The sequence below is a fragment of the Erinaceus europaeus genome, chromosome 5 (assembly GCF_950295315.1).
Source record: "Erinaceus europaeus chromosome 5, mEriEur2.1, whole genome shotgun sequence".
NCBI classification, from domain to species: domain Eukaryota; kingdom Metazoa; phylum Chordata; class Mammalia; order Eulipotyphla; family Erinaceidae; genus Erinaceus; species Erinaceus europaeus.
The window spans coordinates 487,573-507,170 of NC_080166.1; the positions used below are offsets into that span (position 1 = coordinate 487,573).

General features: G+C 54.3%; 2 protein-coding genes across 6 annotated transcripts in view; one reads left to right on the plus strand and one right to left on the minus strand.

Annotated features, from left to right (window-relative positions):
- Positions 1-370: 370 nt before the first annotated feature.
- LOC132538748 (serine/arginine repetitive matrix protein 2-like) overlaps positions 371-19,598 on the minus strand; it is a 48,434-nt gene continuing 29,206 nt past the window's right edge. Inside the window, exons 2-4 of the mRNA XM_060191917.1 lie at positions 2,255-2,287; positions 948-1,368; positions 371-901 (exon numbers count right to left, since the gene is read on the minus strand). Coding sequence (XP_060047900.1) covers positions 371-901; positions 948-1,368; positions 2,255-2,287 — 985 coding nt within the window. The remainder of the gene's footprint in view (positions 902-947; positions 1,369-2,254; positions 2,288-19,598) is intronic.
- The window catches only part of NIPBL (NIPBL cohesin loading factor), a 201,431-nt gene continuing 183,104 nt past the window's right edge, over positions 1,272-19,598 (plus strand). For all 5 annotated transcript variants that reach the window (XM_060190959.1, XM_060190960.1, XM_060190961.1 and 2 more), the window contains exon 1: positions 1,272-1,770. The gene's annotated coding sequence lies outside the window, so the exon portion shown is untranslated. The remainder of the gene's footprint in view (positions 1,771-19,598) is intronic.

The following is a 19,598-nucleotide window of genomic DNA, read 5'->3' on the forward strand; positions in this document are numbered from 1 at the left end:
GCGCCCCCCCCAGCAGCGGCCCCCTCAGAGCAGTGATCCTCTGAACAGCGCCCCCTCAGAGCAGCAGCCCCTCAAAGCAGCGCCCCCCTCAGAACAGCTGCCCTCAGAGCAACGCCCTTAGAACAGCGCCCCCCCCAGCAGCGGCCCCAGAGCAGCAGCCCTCAGAGCAGCGGCCCTCAGAGTAGCGCCCCCCCAACAGCGGCCCCCTCAGAGCAGCGCCCACCAGAGTAGCGTCCCCCCCAGCAGCGGCCCTCAGAGTAGCGCCCCCCCCCCCGTAGCGGCCCTCAGAGTAGCGCCCCCCCAGCAGCAGCCCCCAGAGCAGCGCCCCCCCGTAGCGGCCCCCAGAGCAGCGCCCCCCCCGTAGCGGCCCTCAGAGTAGCGCCCCCCCAGCAGCGGCCCCCAGAGCAGCGCCCCCCCCGTAGCGGCCCTCAGAGCAGCCCCCAGAGCAGCGCCTCCCCAACAGCGCCCCCCAGAGCAGCGGCCCCGTCGGCCGAGTCACCGGCTCAGCCCAGCAGCCCCAGGCGGGAGGCGACCGTCCAGAGCGAGTGGCGGCCGCGGGGGTGTCTGGAGGCCGTGACTCCCACAGCGTGGCCCTCACAGCGTGGCCGGAGGTCGCCCCGCACTCCCGGCCCGGCCCCCTCCCCCACCCAGAGCCCGCGGCCCCGCAGCTCCCGGTCCCGTCAGCGAGCCCATCGCGACTCCGCACAGCCGGCACCGGCGGGAGGCGCAGGACGTCCGTCCGTCTCGGTCCGTCCACAGGCCCGGGCTCGGCGCTGTGCTCCCCGCCGCCGGGAGCATCCGCCGAGACGATGACGGCGGCGCACACAGTGAGGAAGGCGGCTGAGAGGGAGGCGGGAGGCGGCCTCCGCGGCGCTGAGGGACGCGGCTGTGAGGGATGCGGCTCCGAGCGACGCGGGCGGCGGCTGTGAGAGACCCGGCTGAGGGACGCGGCGGCGGCGGCGGCGGCGGCTGTGAGAAAGCCGGTTGTGAGAGACCCGGCTCGGAGCGACGCGGCGGCGGCTGTGAGCGACCCGGCGGCGGCTGTGAGGGACGCGGCGGCGGCGGCGGCTGTGAGGGACCCGGCTGTGAGGGACGCGGCGGCGGCGGCGGCGGCGGCTGTGAGGGACCCGGCTGTGAGGGACGCGGCGGCGGCTGTGAGGGACGCGGCGGCGGCGGCGGCTGTGAGGGACCCGGCGGCGGCTGTGAGGGACGCGGCTCCGAGCAACGCGAGCGACCGCCCTGCCCGGCGGCCGAGGGCGCGAGCGGCGCGGCGCGGCGCGGCGCGGCGCGGCGCGACGGCGGCGGCGGCGGAAGTGCAGCGGCGAGGGGGCGGCTGTTGGTGTTTGGCGCCGGCGGAGGGAGTCATTCCTGCCGCTGCACTTCCGGTCGGCATTTTGTTCTGAGAGGGAGAGACGGGACGCGAGCGAGAGACACAGGGCGCCTTCCCCCGCCCTCCCGCGCCGGCTCCGACTCGCCCGACCCCAGCGAGCGCGCCGAGGCCGCCCCGCCGCCCGGAGGGTCGCCCGGCCGGCGGCGATGCCCCCGCGGTAGCCGGGCCGCGGTCGGCTGTGGTGCGTGTTTCTATGTGGGAGGCGGCGGCGGCGGCGGCGGCGGCGGTGGTTTGTGTGCTCGCTCGGCGGGGCTCCGCGGCTGCCCGTCCCCGCGCTGAGGAGACGGAAGCGGGGCCGTCGCCCCCCCGCTCGCGGCCCGGGCTCCCGAGCGGCCTCGGCGGCCGCGGCCTCCGCCGGCTCCAGGCGCCGACTCGCGCAGGTAAGCAAGCCCCTCCCGGCGGCGGCGGCGGTCGCTCCCTCGGCGGCGGCTCCCTCAGCGGCGGCTCCCTCGGCGGCGGCGGCCCCGCGGAGTTGGCGGCCCCGCGGAGTTGGCGGCGCAGGCCGGGCGGAGCGCACAGGCCGCGGCCGCGGGCCCTACTCGAGCGCGGGCGCGGGGAGCGGCGGCGGGCGCGGGCGGCGGCTGACAGGCCTCGGCGGAGGCGGAACAATGCGCGGCCGCCCCGCGCCCCGCGCCCCCGTGACCCCGCGGCGGGAGGAAGTGGCCGCGGCCCCGCGGCTGCCGGCCGCCAAGTTGCCGGACGCGCAAAGTTGGTCGCGCCGCCCCGCGGCCCCGCGGCCGTTTTGTTTGTGTTCGCGCGGCCGCGGCCTGACGGGCGCGGGGCTCAGACTCGGCGTCGCCGCGCCCCTGACAGCCGCCGGCCGCGCCTGAGGCGCCGAGTGTCCCGAGCGCCGCCAGGCCCCACAGGCCCGGGATCCGCGTCAGGGCCGCGGCCGCGCTGCCGCACAAGGACGGGCGCGGGGTGCTGGGACCTGGGTGCTGGGACCTGAGTGCTGGGTGCTGGGATCTCGGTGCTGGGGCCTGGGTGCTGGGGACCTGGGTGCTGGGACCTGGGTGCTGGGACCTGGGTGCTGGGACCTGGGTGCTGGGACCTGGGTGCTGGGACCTGGTTGCTGGGACCTGGGTGCTGGGGACCTGGGTGCTGGGACCTGGGTGCTGGGGACCTGGGTGCGGGGACCTGGGTGCTGGGACCTGGGTGCTGGGACCTGGGTGCTGGGACCTGGGTGCTGGGGACCTGGTTGCTGGGACCTGGGTGCTGGGACCTGGATGCTGGGGACCTGGTTGCTGGGACCTGGGTGCTGGGGACCTGGGTGCTGGGGCCTGGGTGCTGGGACCTGGGTGCTGGGGACCTGAGTGCTGGGTGCTCGGGCCTGGGTGCTGGGGACCTCGGTGCTGGGACCTGGGTGCTGGGGATCTGGGACCTGGGTGCTGGGGACCTCGGTGCTGGGGACCTGCGTGCCGGGACCTGGGTGCTGGGGACCTGGGTGCTGGGGACCTGGGATCTGGGACCTGGGTGCTGGGGACCTGGGTGCTGGGGACCTGGGATCTGGGACCTGGGTGCTGGGACCTGGGTGCTGGGACCTGGGTGCGGGGACCTGGGTGCTGGGACCTGGATGCTGGGGACCTAGTTGCTGGGACCTGGGTGCTGGGGACCTGGGTGCTGGGGCCTGGATGCTGGGGACCTGGTTGCTGGGACCTGGGTGCTGGGGACCTGGGTGCTGGGGCCTGGGTGCTGGGACCTGGGTGCTGGGGACCTGAGTGCTGGGTGCTGGGACCTGGGTGCTGGGGACCTGGGTGCTGGGGACCTGGGTGTTGGGGACCTGGGTGCTGGGGACCTGGGTGCTCGGGCCTGGGTGCTGGGACCTGGGTGCTGGGGACCTGAGTGCTGGGTGCTGGGACCTCGGTGCTGGGGCCTGGGTGCTGGGGACCTGGGTGCTGGGGACCTGGGTGCTGGGACCTGGGTTCTGGGGACCTGGGTGCTGGGACCTGGGTGCTGGGGACCTGGGTGCTGGGGACCTGGGTGCTGGGACCTGGGTGCTGGGGATCTGGGACCTGGGTGCTGGGGACCTCGGTGCTGGGACCTGCGTGCCGGGACCTGGGTGCTGGGACCTGCGTGCCGGGACCTGGGTGCTGGGGACCTGGGTGCTGGGGACCTGGGTGCTGGGGACCTGGGATCTGGGACCTGGGTGCTGGGGACCTGGGTGCTGGGACCTGGGTGCTGGGGACCTGGGTGCTGGGACCTGGGTGCTGGGGACCTGGGTGCTGGGACCTGGGTGCTAGGTGCTGGGACCTGGGTGCTAGGTGCTGGGACCTGGGTGCTGGGGACCTGGGTGCTGGGACCTGGGTGCTGGGGCCTGGGGGCTGGGACCTGGGTGCTGGGGACCTGGGTGCTGGGGCCTGGGTGCTGGGAACCTCGGTGCTGGGGCCTGGGTGCTGGGAACCTCGGTGCTGGGGCCTGGGTGCTGGCTACCTGGGTGTTGGGACCTGGGTGCTGGGGACCTGGGTGCTGGGAACCTCGGTGCTGGGTGCTGGGGACCTGGGTGCTGGGGACCTGGGTGCTGGGACCTGGGTGCTGGGGACCTGAGTGCTGGGGACCTGAGTGCTGGGTGCTGGGGACCTGGGTGATGGGGACCTGGGTGCTGGGACCTGGGTGCTGGGAACCTCGGTGCTGGGGCCTGGGTGCTGGGAACCTCGGTGCTGGGGACTGGGTGCTGGGGACCTGGGTGCTGGGGACCTGGGTGCTGGGACCTGGGTGCTGGGGACCTGGGTGCTGGGACCTGGGTGCTGGGGACCTGAGTGCTGGGGACCTGAGTGCTGGGTGCTGGGAACCTCGGTGCTGGGGCCTGGGTGCTGGGGACCTGGGTGCTGGGGCCTGGGTGCTGGGGAACTGGGTGCTGGGACCTGGGTGCTGGGGACCTGAGTGCTGGGTGCTGGGAACCTGGGTGCTGGGAACCTGGGTGCTGTGGACCTGGTTGCTGGGGACCTGAGTGCTGGGTCTGGGACCTGGGTGCTGGGGACCTGAGTGCTGGGTGCTGGGACCTGAGTGCTGGGGACCTGAGTGCTGGGTGCTGGGGCCTGGGTGCTGGGGCCTGGGTGCTGGGGACCTGAGTGCTGGGGACCTGAGTGCTGGGTGCTGGGAACCTCGGTGCTGGGGCCTGGGTGCTGGGAACCTGGGTGCTGAGGACCTGAGTGCTGGGGCCTGGGTGCTGGGGACCTGGATGCTGGGGAACTGGGTGCTGGGGCCTGGGTGCTGGGACCTGGGTGCTGGGGACCTGAGTGCTGGGTGCTGGGAACCTGGGTGCTGGGGACCTGAGTGCTGGGTCTGGGACCTGAGTGCTGGGTCTGGGACCTGGGTGCTGGGGACCAGGGTGCTGGGGCCTGGGTGCTGGGGACCTGGGTGCTGGGGAACTGGGTGCTGGGGCCTGGGTGCTGGGACCTGGGTGCTGGGGACCTGAGTGCTGGGTGCTGGGAACCTGAGTGCTGGGGACCTGAGTGCTGGGTGCTGGTACCTGGGTGCTGGGGACCTGAGTGCTGGGTCTGGGACCTGGGTGCTGGGGACCTGAGTGCTGGGTGCTGGGACCTGAGTGCTGGGGACCTGGGTGCTGGGGACCTCGGTGCTGGGACCTGGGTGCTGGGGACCTGAGTGCTGGGGCCTGGGTGCTGGGGACCTGGGTGCTGGGGACCTGGGTGCTGGGACCTGGGTGCTGGGGACCTGGGTGCTGGGATCTGGGTGCTGGGATCTGGGTGCTGGGACCTGGGTGCTGGGGACTTGGGAGCCTGGGATTGAGCTGCTGGGTGCTGGGGACCCTGCCGCTGGGTGCTGGGACCCTGCCGCTGGGTGCTGGGGACCCTGCCGCTGGGTGCTGGGGACCCTGCCGCTGGGTGCTGGGGACCCTGCCGCTGGGTGCAGGGGACCCTGCTTCTGGGTGTTGGGGACCCTGCCTCTGGGTGCTGGGGACTCTGCTGCTGGGTGCTGGGGACTCTGCTGCTGGGTGCTGGGGACTTTGCTGCTGGGTGCTGGGGACTCTGCTGCTGGGTGCTGGGGACTGCTGCTGGGTGCTGGGGAGTCTGCTGCTGGGTGCTGGGGAGTCTGCTGCTGGGTGCTGGGGATTTGGGTGCTGTGGACCCTGCCGCTGGGTGCTGGGGACCCTGTTGCGGGGTGCTGGGGACCCTGTCGCTGGGTGCTGGGAGCTCTGCTGTGGGGTGCTGGGGACCCTGTTGCAGGGTGCTGGGAGCTCTGCTGTGGGGTGCTGGGGACCCTGTTGCGGAGTGCTGGGGACCCTGTTGTTGGGTGCTGGGAGCTCTGCTGTGGGGTGCTGGGGACCCTGTTGCGGAGTGCTGGGGACCCTGTTGTTAGGTGCTGGGACCCTGTTGCTGGGTGCTGGGAGCTCTGTGGGGTGCTGGGGACCCTGTTGCTGGGTGCTGGGAACTCTACTGTGGGGTGCTGGGGACCCTGTTGTGGGGTGCTGGGGACCCTGTTGTGGGGTGCAGGGAGCTCTGCTGTGGGGTGCTGGGAGCCCTGTTGTGGGGTGCTGGGGACCCTGTCGCTGGGTGCTGGGAGTTCTGCTGTGGGGTGCTGGGGACCCTGTCGTGGGGTGCTGGGAACTCTGCTGTGGGGTGCTGGGGACCCTGTTGCAGGGTGCTGGGAACTCTGCTGTGGGGTGCTGGGGACCCTGTTGCGGGGTGCTGGGGACCCTGTTGTGGGGCGCAGGAAGCTCTGCTGTGGGGTGCTGGGGACCCTGTTATGGGGTGCTGGGGACCCTGTTGCGGGGTGCTGGGAGCTCTGCTGTGGGGTGCTGGGAGCCCTGTTGTGGGGTGCTGGGGACCCTGTCGCTGGGTGCTGGGAGCTCTGCTGTGGGGTGCTTGGGACCCTGTTGCGGGGTGCTGGGGACCCTGTCGTTGGGTGCTGGGAACTCTGCTGTGGGGTGCTGGGGACCCTGTTGCAGGGTGCTGGGGACCCTGTTGCAGGGTGCTGGGGACCCTGTTGCAGGGTGCTGGGAACTCTGCTGTGGGATGCTGGGGACCCTGTTGCAGGGTGCTGGGAACTCTGCTGTGGGGTGCTGGAGACCCTGTTGCGGGGTGCTGGGGACCCTGTTGCAGGGTGCTGGGAACTCTGCTGTGGGGTGCTGGGGACTGCTGTGGGGTGCTGGGGACCCTGTTGCTGGGTGCTTGGAACTCTGCTGTGGGGTGCTGGGGACCCTGTTGCGGGGTGCTGGGGACCCTGTTGTGGGGCGCAGGAAGCTCTGCTGTGGGGTGCTGGGGTCCCTGCTGTGGGGTGCTGGGGTCCCTGCTGTGGGGTGCTGGGGACCCTGTTGTGGGGTGCTGGGGACCCTGTTGCGGGATGCTGGGGACCCTGTTGCGGGATGCTGGGGACCCTGTTGCGGGGTGCTGGGGATTCTGTTGCTGGGTACGTGGGACCCCCTGTTGCTGGGTCTGGGGACTGTCAGTGGGTGCTTGGGTTACGCTGCTCGGTTTCTGGCCCTGTGGGTGGGTGCCTGGGGCAGCGCCTAGATTCGCGAGGGGCAAAGCAGTGGGCACCGGGCGGCCTGGTCACTGTCAGGGCATCTGGCCAGGTGCTGCCGACCCTCCCTCCCCCACCCCTCCCTCCTTCCCTCCTTCCCTGCCTCCCTCCCTGCATCCCTGCCTGCCTGCCTGCCTGCCTCCCTGCCTCCCTGCATCCCTGCATCCCTGCATGCCCTGCCTGCCTCCCTGCCTGCCTGCCTCCCTGGGACCTTCCCTGGGTTCTGCCTTTGTGCTGCTGCTTGTCACTCAGCTCGGCCTTGCTCTGCAGAGCCGGCTGCAGGGTGTTGGGTCCTGGGTCCTGTGTCCTGGGTCCTGCATCCTGGGTCTGTGCCCTGGGTCCTGGGTCCTGCGTCCTGGGTCTGTGCCCTGGGTCCTGGGTCCTGCGTCCTGGGTCTGTGCCCTGGGTCCTGGGTCCTGCGTCCTGGGTCTGTGCCCTGGGTCCTGGGTCCTGCATCCTGGGTCTGTGCCATGGGTCCTGGTTCCTGGGTCTGTGCCCTGGGTCCTGGGTCCTGCGTCCTGGGTCTGTGCCCTGGGTCCTATGTCCTGGGTCCTGCATCCTGGGTCTGTGCCCTGGGTCCTGCGTCCTGGGTCTGTGCCCTGGCTCCTGCGTCCTGGGTCTGTGCCATGGGTTCTGGGTCTGTACCCTGGGTCTGTGCCCTGGGTCCTGGATCCTGGGTCTGTGCCCTGGGTCCTGCGTCCTGGGTCTGTGCCCTGGGTCCTGGGTCTGTGCTCTGGGTCCTGGATCCTGGGTCTGTGCCCTGGGTCCTGCGTCCTGGGTCTGTGCCCTGGGTCCTGCGTCCTGGGTCTGTGCCCTGGGTCCTGCATCCTGGGTCTCTGCCCTGGGTCCTGGGTCCTGGGTCTGTGCCCTGGGTCCTGGGTCCTGCATCCTGCGTCTGTGCCCTGGGTCCTGAGTCCTGGGTCTGTGCCCTGGGTCCTGCATCCTGGGTCTGTGCCCTGGGTCCTGCATCCTGGGTCTGTGCCCTGGGTCCTGCATCCTGGGTCTGTGCCTTGGGTCCTGCATCCTGGGTCTGTGCCCTGGGTCCTGGGTCTGTGCCTTGGGTTCTGGGTCCTGGATCCTGGGTCTGTGCCCTGGGTCCTGGGTCCTGCATCCTGGGTCTGTGCCCTGGGTCCTGGGTCCTGGGTCTGTGCCCTGGGTCCTGCATCCTGGGTCCTGTGTCCTGGGTCTGTGCCCTGGGTCCTGGGTCCTGGGTCCTGCATCCTGGGTCTGTGCCCTGGGTCCTGCATCCTGCATCTGTGCCCTGGGTCCTGCATCTTGGGTCTGTGCCCTGGGTCCTGCATCCTGGGTCTGTGCCCTGGGTCCTGCATCCTGGGTCTGTGCCCTGGGTCCTGCATCCTGGGTCTGTGCCTTGGGTCCTGGGTCCTGGATCCTGGGTCCTGGGTCCTGCATCCTGGGTCTGTGCCCTGGGTCATGGGTCCTGGGTCTGTGGCCTGGGTCCTGCGTCCTGGGTCTGTGCCCTTGGTCCTGCGTCCTGGGTCTGTGCCCTTGGTCCTGTGTCCTGGGTGTGTGCCCTGGGTCCTGGGTCCTGCATCCTGGGTGTGTGCCCTGGGTCCTGGGTCCTGCATCCTGGGTCTGTGCCCTGGGTCCTGCGTCCTGGGTCTGTGCCCTGGGTCCTGTGTCCTGCATCCTGGGTCTGTGCCCTGGGTCCTGGGTCCTGCATCCTGGGTCTGTGCCCTGGGTCCTGAGTCCTGGGTCTGTGCCCTGGGTCCTGCGTCCTGGGTCCTGAGTCCTGGGTCTGTGCCCTGGGTCCTGCGTCCTGGGTCCTGCATCCTGGGTCTGTGCCCTGGGTCCTGGATCCTGGGTCCTGCATCCTGGGTCTGTGCCGTGGGTCCTGGGTCCTGGGTCTGTGCCCTGGGTCCTGGGTCCTGCATCCTGGGTCTGTGCCCTGGGTCCTGCGTCCTGGGTCCTGCATCCTGGGTCTTTGCCCTGTGTTCTGGGTCGTGGGTCCTGGGTTTGCTGCGCTGTGCTGCGCTGCTGGCCTGGACGCTTCTGTGACTCTGCAGGTGAGCTGCGGTGAGTCCTCACTGCATCTCAGTTTTCCAGTTTTGCATACCCAGTCATCTGCAGGTTATGCAGGTTGTGCAATAGTTTTCTTGAAGGAATCACAAACATGCCTTTAAAGGAGCTACACAAAATGTTTTTGTTCGCTCCAAATCAGTTAAATTAGCAACTTTCATAGGGATAGACACTGTAAAGTTGAGTGAAGCCTAAATTTGAACTTTCCAGTTTCTGTTAGTTTATTTGGAAGGGATGAGTCTTGCTTTCCCAGCAGCTATGAATAGTACCTCCACCTTCCCTGCACTGCTTGGGGCAGTCATCAGCTCTAATCTTGTGCATTCCTTTTCCATTTCCTTTTCTTTTTCCTTTCCTTTTTTTTTTTCCAACTTCAGTGAAAGGAGACAACCATAGGTATTCTCATAATCTTAAAGTGCTTGTTCTGTTTTTTTTAGACATACTTCTCAATATACCTAAATTTAATTAATTCAATACTAATTCATACATACTAATTCAATAGTAAGACTTTTTGCTCTTGAGTTTGCAGTTGCAGTTAGCATTATTAGTTACTTGAAAAGTTTCAATGTAAACAAAGTACACTGAATCAAAGTTGAATATTAAGTAATTACTGTTTGTTTGGGGAAGAGTATATAGCATACTTCCTTTCTAAAGCCACCTACAATTTATTTTCTAAAATGATTTGAAAACATTTTAAAATCTGTGCAAGGGATCATTATAATACCATCTTTTAAAAATTAAAAAGTTAAATGTTAGGCCAAGATGACCATAGGGTCTGCACTCCTATTCAGGACCCAGAGAAAAATATAGGGGTGGGGGCTCAAACCGGGATCCTTACGCTGGTCCTTGTGCTTTGTGCCATGTGCACTTAACCTGCTGTGCTGCTCTAGCCTTTCTTTGTAACTTGAAAATTGTTCTTTTTTTTAAGGTGACCTAAGCTCATTAATTTTATTTATATTTAAATACTTTTATTATTTGACAAGACATTGAGAAATTCAGTGGGAAGGAGACTAGAGAGAGAAAAACAGAGCGAGAAAGGCACCTGTAGCACTGCTTCACTGCTCATGAACTTTCCCCCCTGAAGATGGGGATGGGGGCTTGAACCTGGTTCCATGTACTTGGTAACATGGGCACTTAGAGGAGGTATGCAGCCGCTGCCTGGCCCTGACCTGAATTCATTTCTAAACATGCTAATTTCCCTGTGCCGGAAGTGACAGGCATGTAGTCAGTCTGGAAGAATACGGGACTCTGAAGTTTATGTTACTTTAAGAAACGTCTGCACTCTGGTCATAAAGTGTGCTGGCACTGATAGCATTTGTGGCTTTTTCGATTATCTTGAGTCCAAGGTGCTTCTCTCTCTCTCTCTCTCTCCCCCCTCTCTCTCTCCCTCTTTATCTCTCTACCTTTCTCTCTCTCTCTTTTCAGTGAGGATACCTACCTCTTGATTGTATTATATTTTCCTGGTATGGAAGTAGTATTTTGCAGTAGAATGCCTGACCTTCTTTATATGTTTGATGCTTGAATGATTGAGTATGTTTACATGTCTCTCCTAAGAGATATAAATTAACTACACTTCTAAAAAACAGTACATACAGACTCTTGAAAGTTTTTTTTAGAATTTGATTGTTTGATAGAGAGATTGAGAGGGAAGGGGAAGATAGAGAGGGCAAGAGAGAGAGACCTGCAGCTCTGCTTCACCACTTCAGAAGCTTCCCCCCTAAGGTGGGGGTTGGGGGCTTGAATCCTGATCCTTACACATGGGAATGTGTTTGTTCAACTGGGTACACTATCACTAAGGTGTTTTTTTTTTTTTTTTTTTTTGTTGTTAATTAGTACACTGGAATGAATGTAAGTGTTGAAAGCATTTTGTAAAAATTCTCTTTAAGGTCTCCATGTAATGTTAAATAAAGGAAATTTTATGTTCTTAGACTTTTTGCCGTCCGAGTAGACCAGATGGTGCTCACTTGGTGAGTGCACGTTTCCGTACACAAGGCCTTGGGTTCTGGCCTCTAGTTCCTACCTGCGTGGGGGAAGCTTAGTGACCGGTAGAGCAGTTCTGCAGGTGGTTCCACTTCTCTCTGTCTCTGTCTCTGTCTCTCACCTTTTGGGAAAAACATAAAACAAATTGGAGTTATGTGCAGCAATAACTCTGGTGGCATAGTAATAATAATAACATATCTTACCTAAGAAGTTGTCATGAGAAAAAAAAATTTTTTTTTTGCAAGTTGAATGGGTTCTCTATGGTAATTTTATTTTATTTTTATTTTTTTGAGAACTTTTTGAAATTTTATTTTTAAAATATTTTATTTGTATCCCCACACCACTATAAGCGCTGAACAGTGCTCTGGTTAAAAACATATATTTGTTCCTTTACTGGAAGAGACAGGGAAACCAAAATGGAAGGAGAAGATAGAGAGGGAGAGAGGAGGAGAGACTCCTGCAGCCCTGCATCACTACTCTGAAGTTTCAGGTGGGGATCTGGGGGCTTAAGCCCAGGTCCTTGAAGGTGGTAACCTGTGTGCTCAGCTGAGCCCACCACCACCTGGTCCCAAGAGTTTTTTATTTTTATGATTTTTTTTTTAAAGATACTTGTATGTTGTTGTGGTACAAATCTGTATTCAATTTAATGAATGAACCTTTGTCAGCTTGCATAACTACTACTTTCTAGTCCCAATGTGATACTGTTAGGAGAAATTACTTTAATAGAGCATTATCAGGTAAGATTTTTGAGAGCTTACTATTTTCCAGGAATTCAGTTACAAATGTCCTTATAATAATATTTTATTTCTCTCACCTGTTCATGAAGTAATAATCTACAGTCTATAGATTTGAAATACTTGGAAAATTTCCCTGTGCCTTGTATGATCACATTTTTTAAAAATATATATAAGAAATTGGAATTTGATGTTTTCAGTTTTGGTGAAATCATAATTTTAAATATAAATTAAATTTTATAATGAACGTCAGATATCTTTTTAGAGAGGGAAAGTTCAGCTGCAGAGACTTCTTTCATTTATAGAAATGTATATGGTGGGGAGTTGGGCGGTAGCACAGTGGGTTAAGCGCAGGTGGAGCGAAGTGCAAGGACCATCATAAGGATCTCGGTTAGAGCCCTGGCTCCCCACCTGCAGGGGAGTCGCTTCACAGGTGGTGAAGCAGGTCTGCAGGTGTCTTTCTCTCCCGCTCTCTGTCTTCCTCTCTTCTCTCCATTTCTCACTGTCCTATCCAACAACGACGACATCAACAACAATAATAACTACAACGGTAAAAACAAGAGCAACAAAAGGGAATAAATATTAAAAAATGTATATGGTTAGTTGGGTAGTAGATATATAAATTTTGACTTTAAAAAATTAGTGTTTGCATAGCCAAAGAATGTTAACCCTTTCCATGTCATTGACTTGTTATTTATTTCAGAACTGTTGCTATTACATAATGTTGTGGAAATTCTTTTAGTAGATAGTTTTTTCCTGTCTTTAATAGAAAATCTTTTTGGAGTTCATTTGAATTTCAGAATAAACAGTAATTTAGAACCTAGTTTAAGAAAACCCAAGATTTAATAAGCCTTTTTGGGCAGTGGGGGACCTGGCATTGTATCTGGCACATTTATCATATGCCATATTGAGTGATTCCCATGACAGAAACTGTCATGTGCTTGTTATGTCTTTTCTCAGTTCTTCAAGGTGTACTCTTAAGTTTGGTTGTATTTATTATCCTAGGGTGGAGGAGAGAACTGAGTTAAGTGTAATGAAATGATCAGTTCATTACCATTTAGCTAAGGAGTAGAATAAAATGGTGAAATTACTCCAGAATTGACTCTCAAACCACTACACTCTGTGTTGTGATTTGAACCTCCCAACTACCCAGTGGGGCTAGTGATAGTGTTCTCATTTTACAGACAAGGAAATTGAGGCTCATCTCATATTTCAAACACTTATCTAGGTGGTAAATATAACAAATGTTAGAAATAGGATTCTAACCCAAATATGTCTCAGTTAAAAAAAAAAACTTTATTCTTTTTATTCTACCATCCTACCCTTTCCAAGATTCATAACACATTGATTGATAAAAAAGAAAGGATGGGGGACTAGGCTGGCAGCGCAGCGGGTTAAGCACAGGTGGCTTAAGCTCAAGGACCAGGTCAAGAATCTCGGTTCCAGCCTCTGGCTCTCCATGTGCAGGGGGGTCGCTTCGCAAGCAGTGAAGCAGTTCTGCAGGGGTGTCTTTCTCCCTCTCTGTCTTCCCCATCTCTCTCCAATTCTCTCTGTCCTATCCAACAAGGGCAACAAAATGGGGAAAATGGCCTCAGGGAGCAGTGGATTTGTAGTGCAGGCACTGAGCCCCAGTCTTCTTCTAGCGTTTGCCCTTCTTCCATAGCCAGTCAACAGCGTCAGGTTGAGCCTGATGTAAAGTTTCGAGACCTCCTTTGAATCTGGAGAGGTGGCAGTCGTTGACTATGTGGGTCATAGTCTATCTGGAGCCGCAGGGGCAGTTCGGGTCGTCTCTGGCTCCCCAGCGATGGAACATAGCGGCGCACCGGCCATGGCCTGTTCGATACCGATTGAGGAGGGCCCGATCATAACGTGCCAGGTCAAAGCCGGGTGGACGCTTGCAGGGGTCTGTGATGAGGTGTTTGTTCTTGACCTCAGCTGACTGCCAACTCTGTTTCCAAGAGTCTGGAACAGAGAAGTTCAGTGTAGGCGTAGGGGACCAGATCGGGTGACGAGACGTCAAGCGTTGGACAGGGTGGGCGAAGATCTCCACGTATATTGGCAGGTCCGGTCGAGCGTAGACGTGGGAAATGAACTTAGATGATGCCGCATCCCGACAAATATCTGGCGGGGCGATGTTGCTAAGAACTGGCAGCCATGGAACCGGGGTGGAATGGATGGTTCCAGAAATGATCCTCATGGAGGAATATAATTTGGAATCGACCAAGTGGGCATGGGGGCTACGGAACCATCCTGGGGCACAGTATTCTGCAGTGGAATAGCATAATGCCAGAGATGATGATTGTAGTGTGGAAGCGCTCGAGCCCCATGAGGAGCTGGCCAGTCTTGCAATGATGTGATTCCTCGCGCCCACCTTTGCTGCAGTTTTTATGAGATGTTCGTGAAATGACAGAGTGCGATCGAGAGTAACGCCAAGATAGACTGGCTGGGCTTCGTGCCGGATTCTCGTATCGCCAAGCTGCACATTAAGCTCACGCGAGGCCGAGGCATGGTGTAGATGGAAAACAGATGATACCGTTTTTGCAGTGCTAGGGATTAGCCGCCATTTTTTACAGTAATCAGATATCAGAGACATGTCTTTCATGAGTGTTTCCTCAAGGATGTCAAACTTGGATGCCTGAGTTGCACAGCAGATGTCATCGGCGTAGATGAACTTCCTTGAAGAAGTTTCTGGAAGGTCATTGATGTAAATATGATGAGCCCCAGTGATAACCCTGGAGACAAAAAAAAAAAAGGAAGGATAGATTTGGTTTTAAAGTAGAGAGACTTCTTCTTGTGTGGTTATACAGAAGTTCAGAAGATAATTTTAAAAAGAGAAATTGTAGAATATTTTGGTCGGGGAGTCCGGCATAGTGCAGCAGGTTAAGCACACGTGGTACGAAGTACAAGGACCAGTGTAAGGATCCCGGTTCAAGCCCCCAACTCCCCACCTTCAGGGGGTCGCTTCACAGGTGGTGAAGCAGGTCTACAGGTTTCTGTCTTTCTCTCCCCCTCTCTGTCTTCCCCTCCTCTCTCCATTTCTCTCTGTCCTACCCAACAACAACGACGACATTAACAACAACAATAAAAAAGGGGGCAACCAAAGGGAAAATAAATAAATAAATATAGAAAAAATTTTAAAAATATATTTTGGTCAGTTACAGCTGATAAATTATACTTGATTACAGTTTTTAAAAAGTTTCTAAATTTATTCTGTATCACATACAAAAAGTGAATGTAAGTGTGTGTTGGAATAAAATACTGAGTTGTAGGTATATGCACTGTTTATGGAATAGTGTTTGAAAATAAAAATTCAGAATATTGCAGTATGTAAGACGTGTTTCCTTATGATTGAGAGAGTAAGAGTCAGAGCATCACTTGGGCATATGTGATGGGGATCACTTGGGATTTAATTTATTTTTTTTGAAAAACTTTATTTTTATTTTTGGTGACAGAAAGAAAGATACACACAGCTAGAGCACTGCTCAGCACTGGCTTATGGTAGTGCTGGAGTCTGAACTTGAGACTTTGAACCCTCAGGCATGAAAATCTTTTGCATAACCATTGTGCTGTCTCTCCAGCCCTGTTTATTTATTTGGTTGTTGTTTGGTTGGTTGTTTACTTGAGTGCTGCTCAGCTCTGGTTTATGGTGGTGTGGGGGATTGAACCTAGGCATAAGGAGCTTCAGGCATGAGAATCTCTTTGCATAACCATTATACTATCTATCTCCATCCTATTTATTTGTTTATTGTCAGGGTAATCTCTAGGGCCCCATCTTGCACCTGATTCCACAACTTCCAGTGGACCTCCCTCTCTCTCTCTCTCTGGATGAGAGGCAGAGAAGAGAGAGACTGTAACATCACTTCACCATTCATGAAGTTTATTCATGTGGTGGTTGAGGATTTGACCCTGGTCCTCATGAATTCTACCAGACAAGCTATCTCCTGGCCCTAAATGTGTAAATTCAGCACTCCCTACTGAATCATCTCCCTAAACTCGAGTCCTTTTTAAAAAATGTTAATCATTTAAAAAAATCCCAAGAATACATTGTCAAGCATATTTATGCAGATAATTGTCGTCTTGGATATGTATAACATCATTTTACATGAGTATAGCAAGCTCTTATGGAAGCTTTCTTTTATACATGTTTACCCTTTGGCCTGCAGGAAAAAAATTCCAAAGTGCAGGAACATGGGATTATCAACATGAATTATTAATGATTTTTGGTTTTCTGAGAAATTTGAAAGCTTTGATATAATTTTGAAATGTTATATTCACACTTGTTAAAGTTAACATAAGTTAATACACATGGAATAGTGTTTGGTTCCATGGTTCTGCTTACGCCTCAGAAAACTTAGTTAAAAGTTGAAATAGTAATCACCTAGTGCTGTTATTTTCCCTTTGAGAAAAGAATGAGGAATTCAGTATTTACGCTACAATCTGTCTTCAGAGTATTCTGAAAGACATGCCAACTCTGTATTTTTCATTTTCTCTTTCCTGTTTCTCACCTGTCTTTGTCAGTACCCACTCTTTTCTCCCAGACACAGAGTTTCACTTAAGGTAATGAATGTAGTCCTAGATGTCTCTAAAGAGATGCATTTCGAAAAACCTCACAGGCTAAGACCATAATATTGTTGGTGACACATCCATTGACTTAACTGGAAATATGTATTTATGCACCATTTGTACTACTTCTGTAGGCATGCAGTGCTTCTGAAAATGTTGTTTCAAGACCAGACTTTTCTCTTTCTCCTCCCTCCCTCCCTCCCTCCTTCCCTCCCTTCTTCCCTCCCTCCCTTCTCCCCTCCCTCCTTCCCTCCCTCCCTCTCTCCCTCCTTCCCTCCCTCCCTCTCTGCCTTCCTTAATGGAGAAAGAAAATATGGGGGCCAGGTGGTTGTGGCACACTGAGTTAAGCACACATGTTACCACGCACAAGAATCAGGGTTCAAGTCCCCATTCCCCACCTACAGGGGGGCGCTTCCTTTTCTCTTCTCCTATCTGTCCTGTCAAAAAAAAAAAAGAAATGAAAGAAAGAAAGAAAAAAATGACCATCAGGAGTGGATTTGTAGTGCTGGCACCTAGCCCCAGCCATTATCATAGTAGCAATAAAAATAAATAAATAAATATTACCCCCCCCCCGTCGTTCCATTTCATAACAGTTATCAGTTTATCATCTGTACCTCTTGATAAAATATTTTGTTCTTTTATGTGTCAACCATACTGAATCATTAACTTCAGGAGACAAATAATTAATTTACATAATAGAATCTTTATTTCTGTGACACTGTCTCAGTGTTTGTCCTGTGTTGCAGGCTTTTGATATATTTTTATTGAACTGATATGTTAGAATTGAGTTACATGATAATTTTTTTCCCAAATGTATTATTTTATTTACATCAAATACACAGAGATATAAAACTGAATTAGTAGTTGTCGACACAGATAATACTTAAAGATGCATTCTTCCTCCTCTTCCTCTTCTTTCCTTTTTTTCCTCCTTTTTGCTTCCAGGGTTATCGCTGGGACTCGGAGCCTGTGCTAAGAACCCACTGCTCCTGCAGCCGTTTTTTCCATTTTGTTGTTGTTGCTGTTGCTGGATAGGACAGGGAGAAAGACATCTGCAGACCTGCTCCACCTTGTGAAGCAACACCCCTGGGGGGGGGGGGGAGGCTGGAACAGTTTCCTTATATGGGTCCTGCGCTTCACACTGTGTGCATGACCCAGTGTACCACCACCAGACCCCAAAGATTCATTTCTAATTCAAAGATTAGCGGGTAACAATTTTTTGTATTAATTTAGAAATGCAAATATTGGGGCTGGGTGGTGGTGCACTTGGTTGAGTGCACACATTACAGTATCCATCTTGCAGGGAGGAAGCTTCATGAGCAGTGAAGCAGTTCTGCAGCTATCTCTGTCTCTCCTCTATCTTCTTTCTCAATTTCCCTCCGTCCCTATTAAAAATAAATTTAAAAAAAAAGAAAATGAAAGAAAAGAAATACAAATATCTTGGATATATTATGTCTAAGAGGTGTCTTTTTTTTTTGCCTCCAGGGTTATTGCTGGGGTTCGGTACCTGCACCTCGAATCCACTGCTCCTGGAGGCTATTTTTTCCCCCTTTTATTGCCTTTGTTTTTTATCGTTGTTGTTGTTGTTGTGTAGGACAGGGAGAAATAGAGAGAGGAGGGGAAGACAGGGGTAGAGAAAGACAAAGACACCTGCAGACTTGCTTCACCACTTGTTCGAGTCCGGGACTGGAACCGGGATCCTTATGCCAGACTCTGTACTTGGCGCCTTGTGCGCTTAACCCACTGCGCTACCACCCAACCCCCTGAGAGGTGTCTTATGTGATAACATTTTACATTTCTAGAAAGACACATATCATATAACTTGTGTATAAAAGTGCGTCAAATAAAAAATTTAAACAGTTCTAGTAATGATTGTAAGGTACAGAAAGGCTTTTTTTAAAATTTGTTTTGGTCCTTTGAACAATAAATTGGCAGTAAGATACAGGAGAGATACGGAAAGTGTCTAAAAGCTTTCTTGTTTTCAGCTCAAGACTGATTTATTATAATTCGTTTTTCTCTGTTAGCTAAAGTGTATTTAATATTAACAGTATATATAAGTTAACAGTAATGAGAAATACATTACAGCACACTAAAATGTTACTCAACTGAAATAGTGATACAACTGGAAATTATTTTTTTAACTTGTCAGGCTTATTGAGATATAATTTACGCAGCAAAGTTTACTGATGAAGGCATTTTGACAAACACATAAGTTTCTTACTCATCACCACATTCAAAATATAAGCTATTTCCATCTTCCCTGAAAGTCCTTTTGTATGTGCTTCTGTAGTCTGTTTCCTACTTCTCTGTCAGCTGAGGCAAGATAACCTGTCCCCGTTGTTCTGTCCTTTAAAGATTGTGGTAGAATTTCAATCACACTGTGGACTTCTATGTTGGGCTGTTCTCACTTAGCATGAGGTTTTCGAGACTCACCATTACACGTACTAATAGTTTGTTAGTGCATCTGAAATTGAATTTGTTTAAGCTGTAGTTTTTTTTTTTAATTTTCTTTTAATCTGTAGTTTTGATTCTACCTTGTCAGATACTTTGAGTAGGTTTAAATAGTTCTTTAAGATCTTGCAGATGTTTTATTACTGGGTATAATTTTACTTGCTCATTTATATCTACAGAAATCTTGTCATTTATATGATTACGTCTGACAGTTACATTAGTTATTTCTGTTAAGTTAGATGCCCCACCAGGCAGGTAAATAGACATTGTCCTCTGTCACATCACAATGTAAAAAGGTTAGTACATAGAATTGGAACCAGAAGTAAGGAATGATAACTCACCAAAAATTGGCTTTACAGTTGTGTTTGACTTTCACGTTTACTGTTTATGCTAAAAGTAGACCATAGGTTATAGTGAAGAACAGTGACTGCCAAGTAACTTTTGCTTCGAGGTAGAGAAGCAGTGCTGTTCCTGAAAAAGAAAGAGAAATGGTGAAAAGAGGCCACTCTAGACACCTTATGTGACCACTTTTTAAAATTTTTTATTTATTGGATAGAGAGAGCCAAACAAAAATCAAGAGGGAAGGGAATGATAGACACCTGAAGCACTGCTTTACTGCTTGCAAAGCTTTTCCCCTGCAGGTGGGGGCCAGGGGCTTGAGCCCATGTCCTTGCGCACTGTAACATGTGTGCTCAACCAGGTGCATAACTGCCTGGCCCCCACTTTTTTTGTTAAGAGCTTTGGCCCTGGATTTTGGGCTGTCTTTTATTTGTTCCCTCTCATTCGTACACTCTCGTTCTTCCTCTGCCCACCCTGCAAGTACTTGGGTGGAACGTCAACATTTCACTATTGACTCCCATGCTTGCTACCTTTATGCTTATGACTCGTAAATCTACCTGTAGAGATATTTTCTCTCTAGAGACAGACCAGTCTGTCACACATCTGAATGTCACCCTATAGTATAG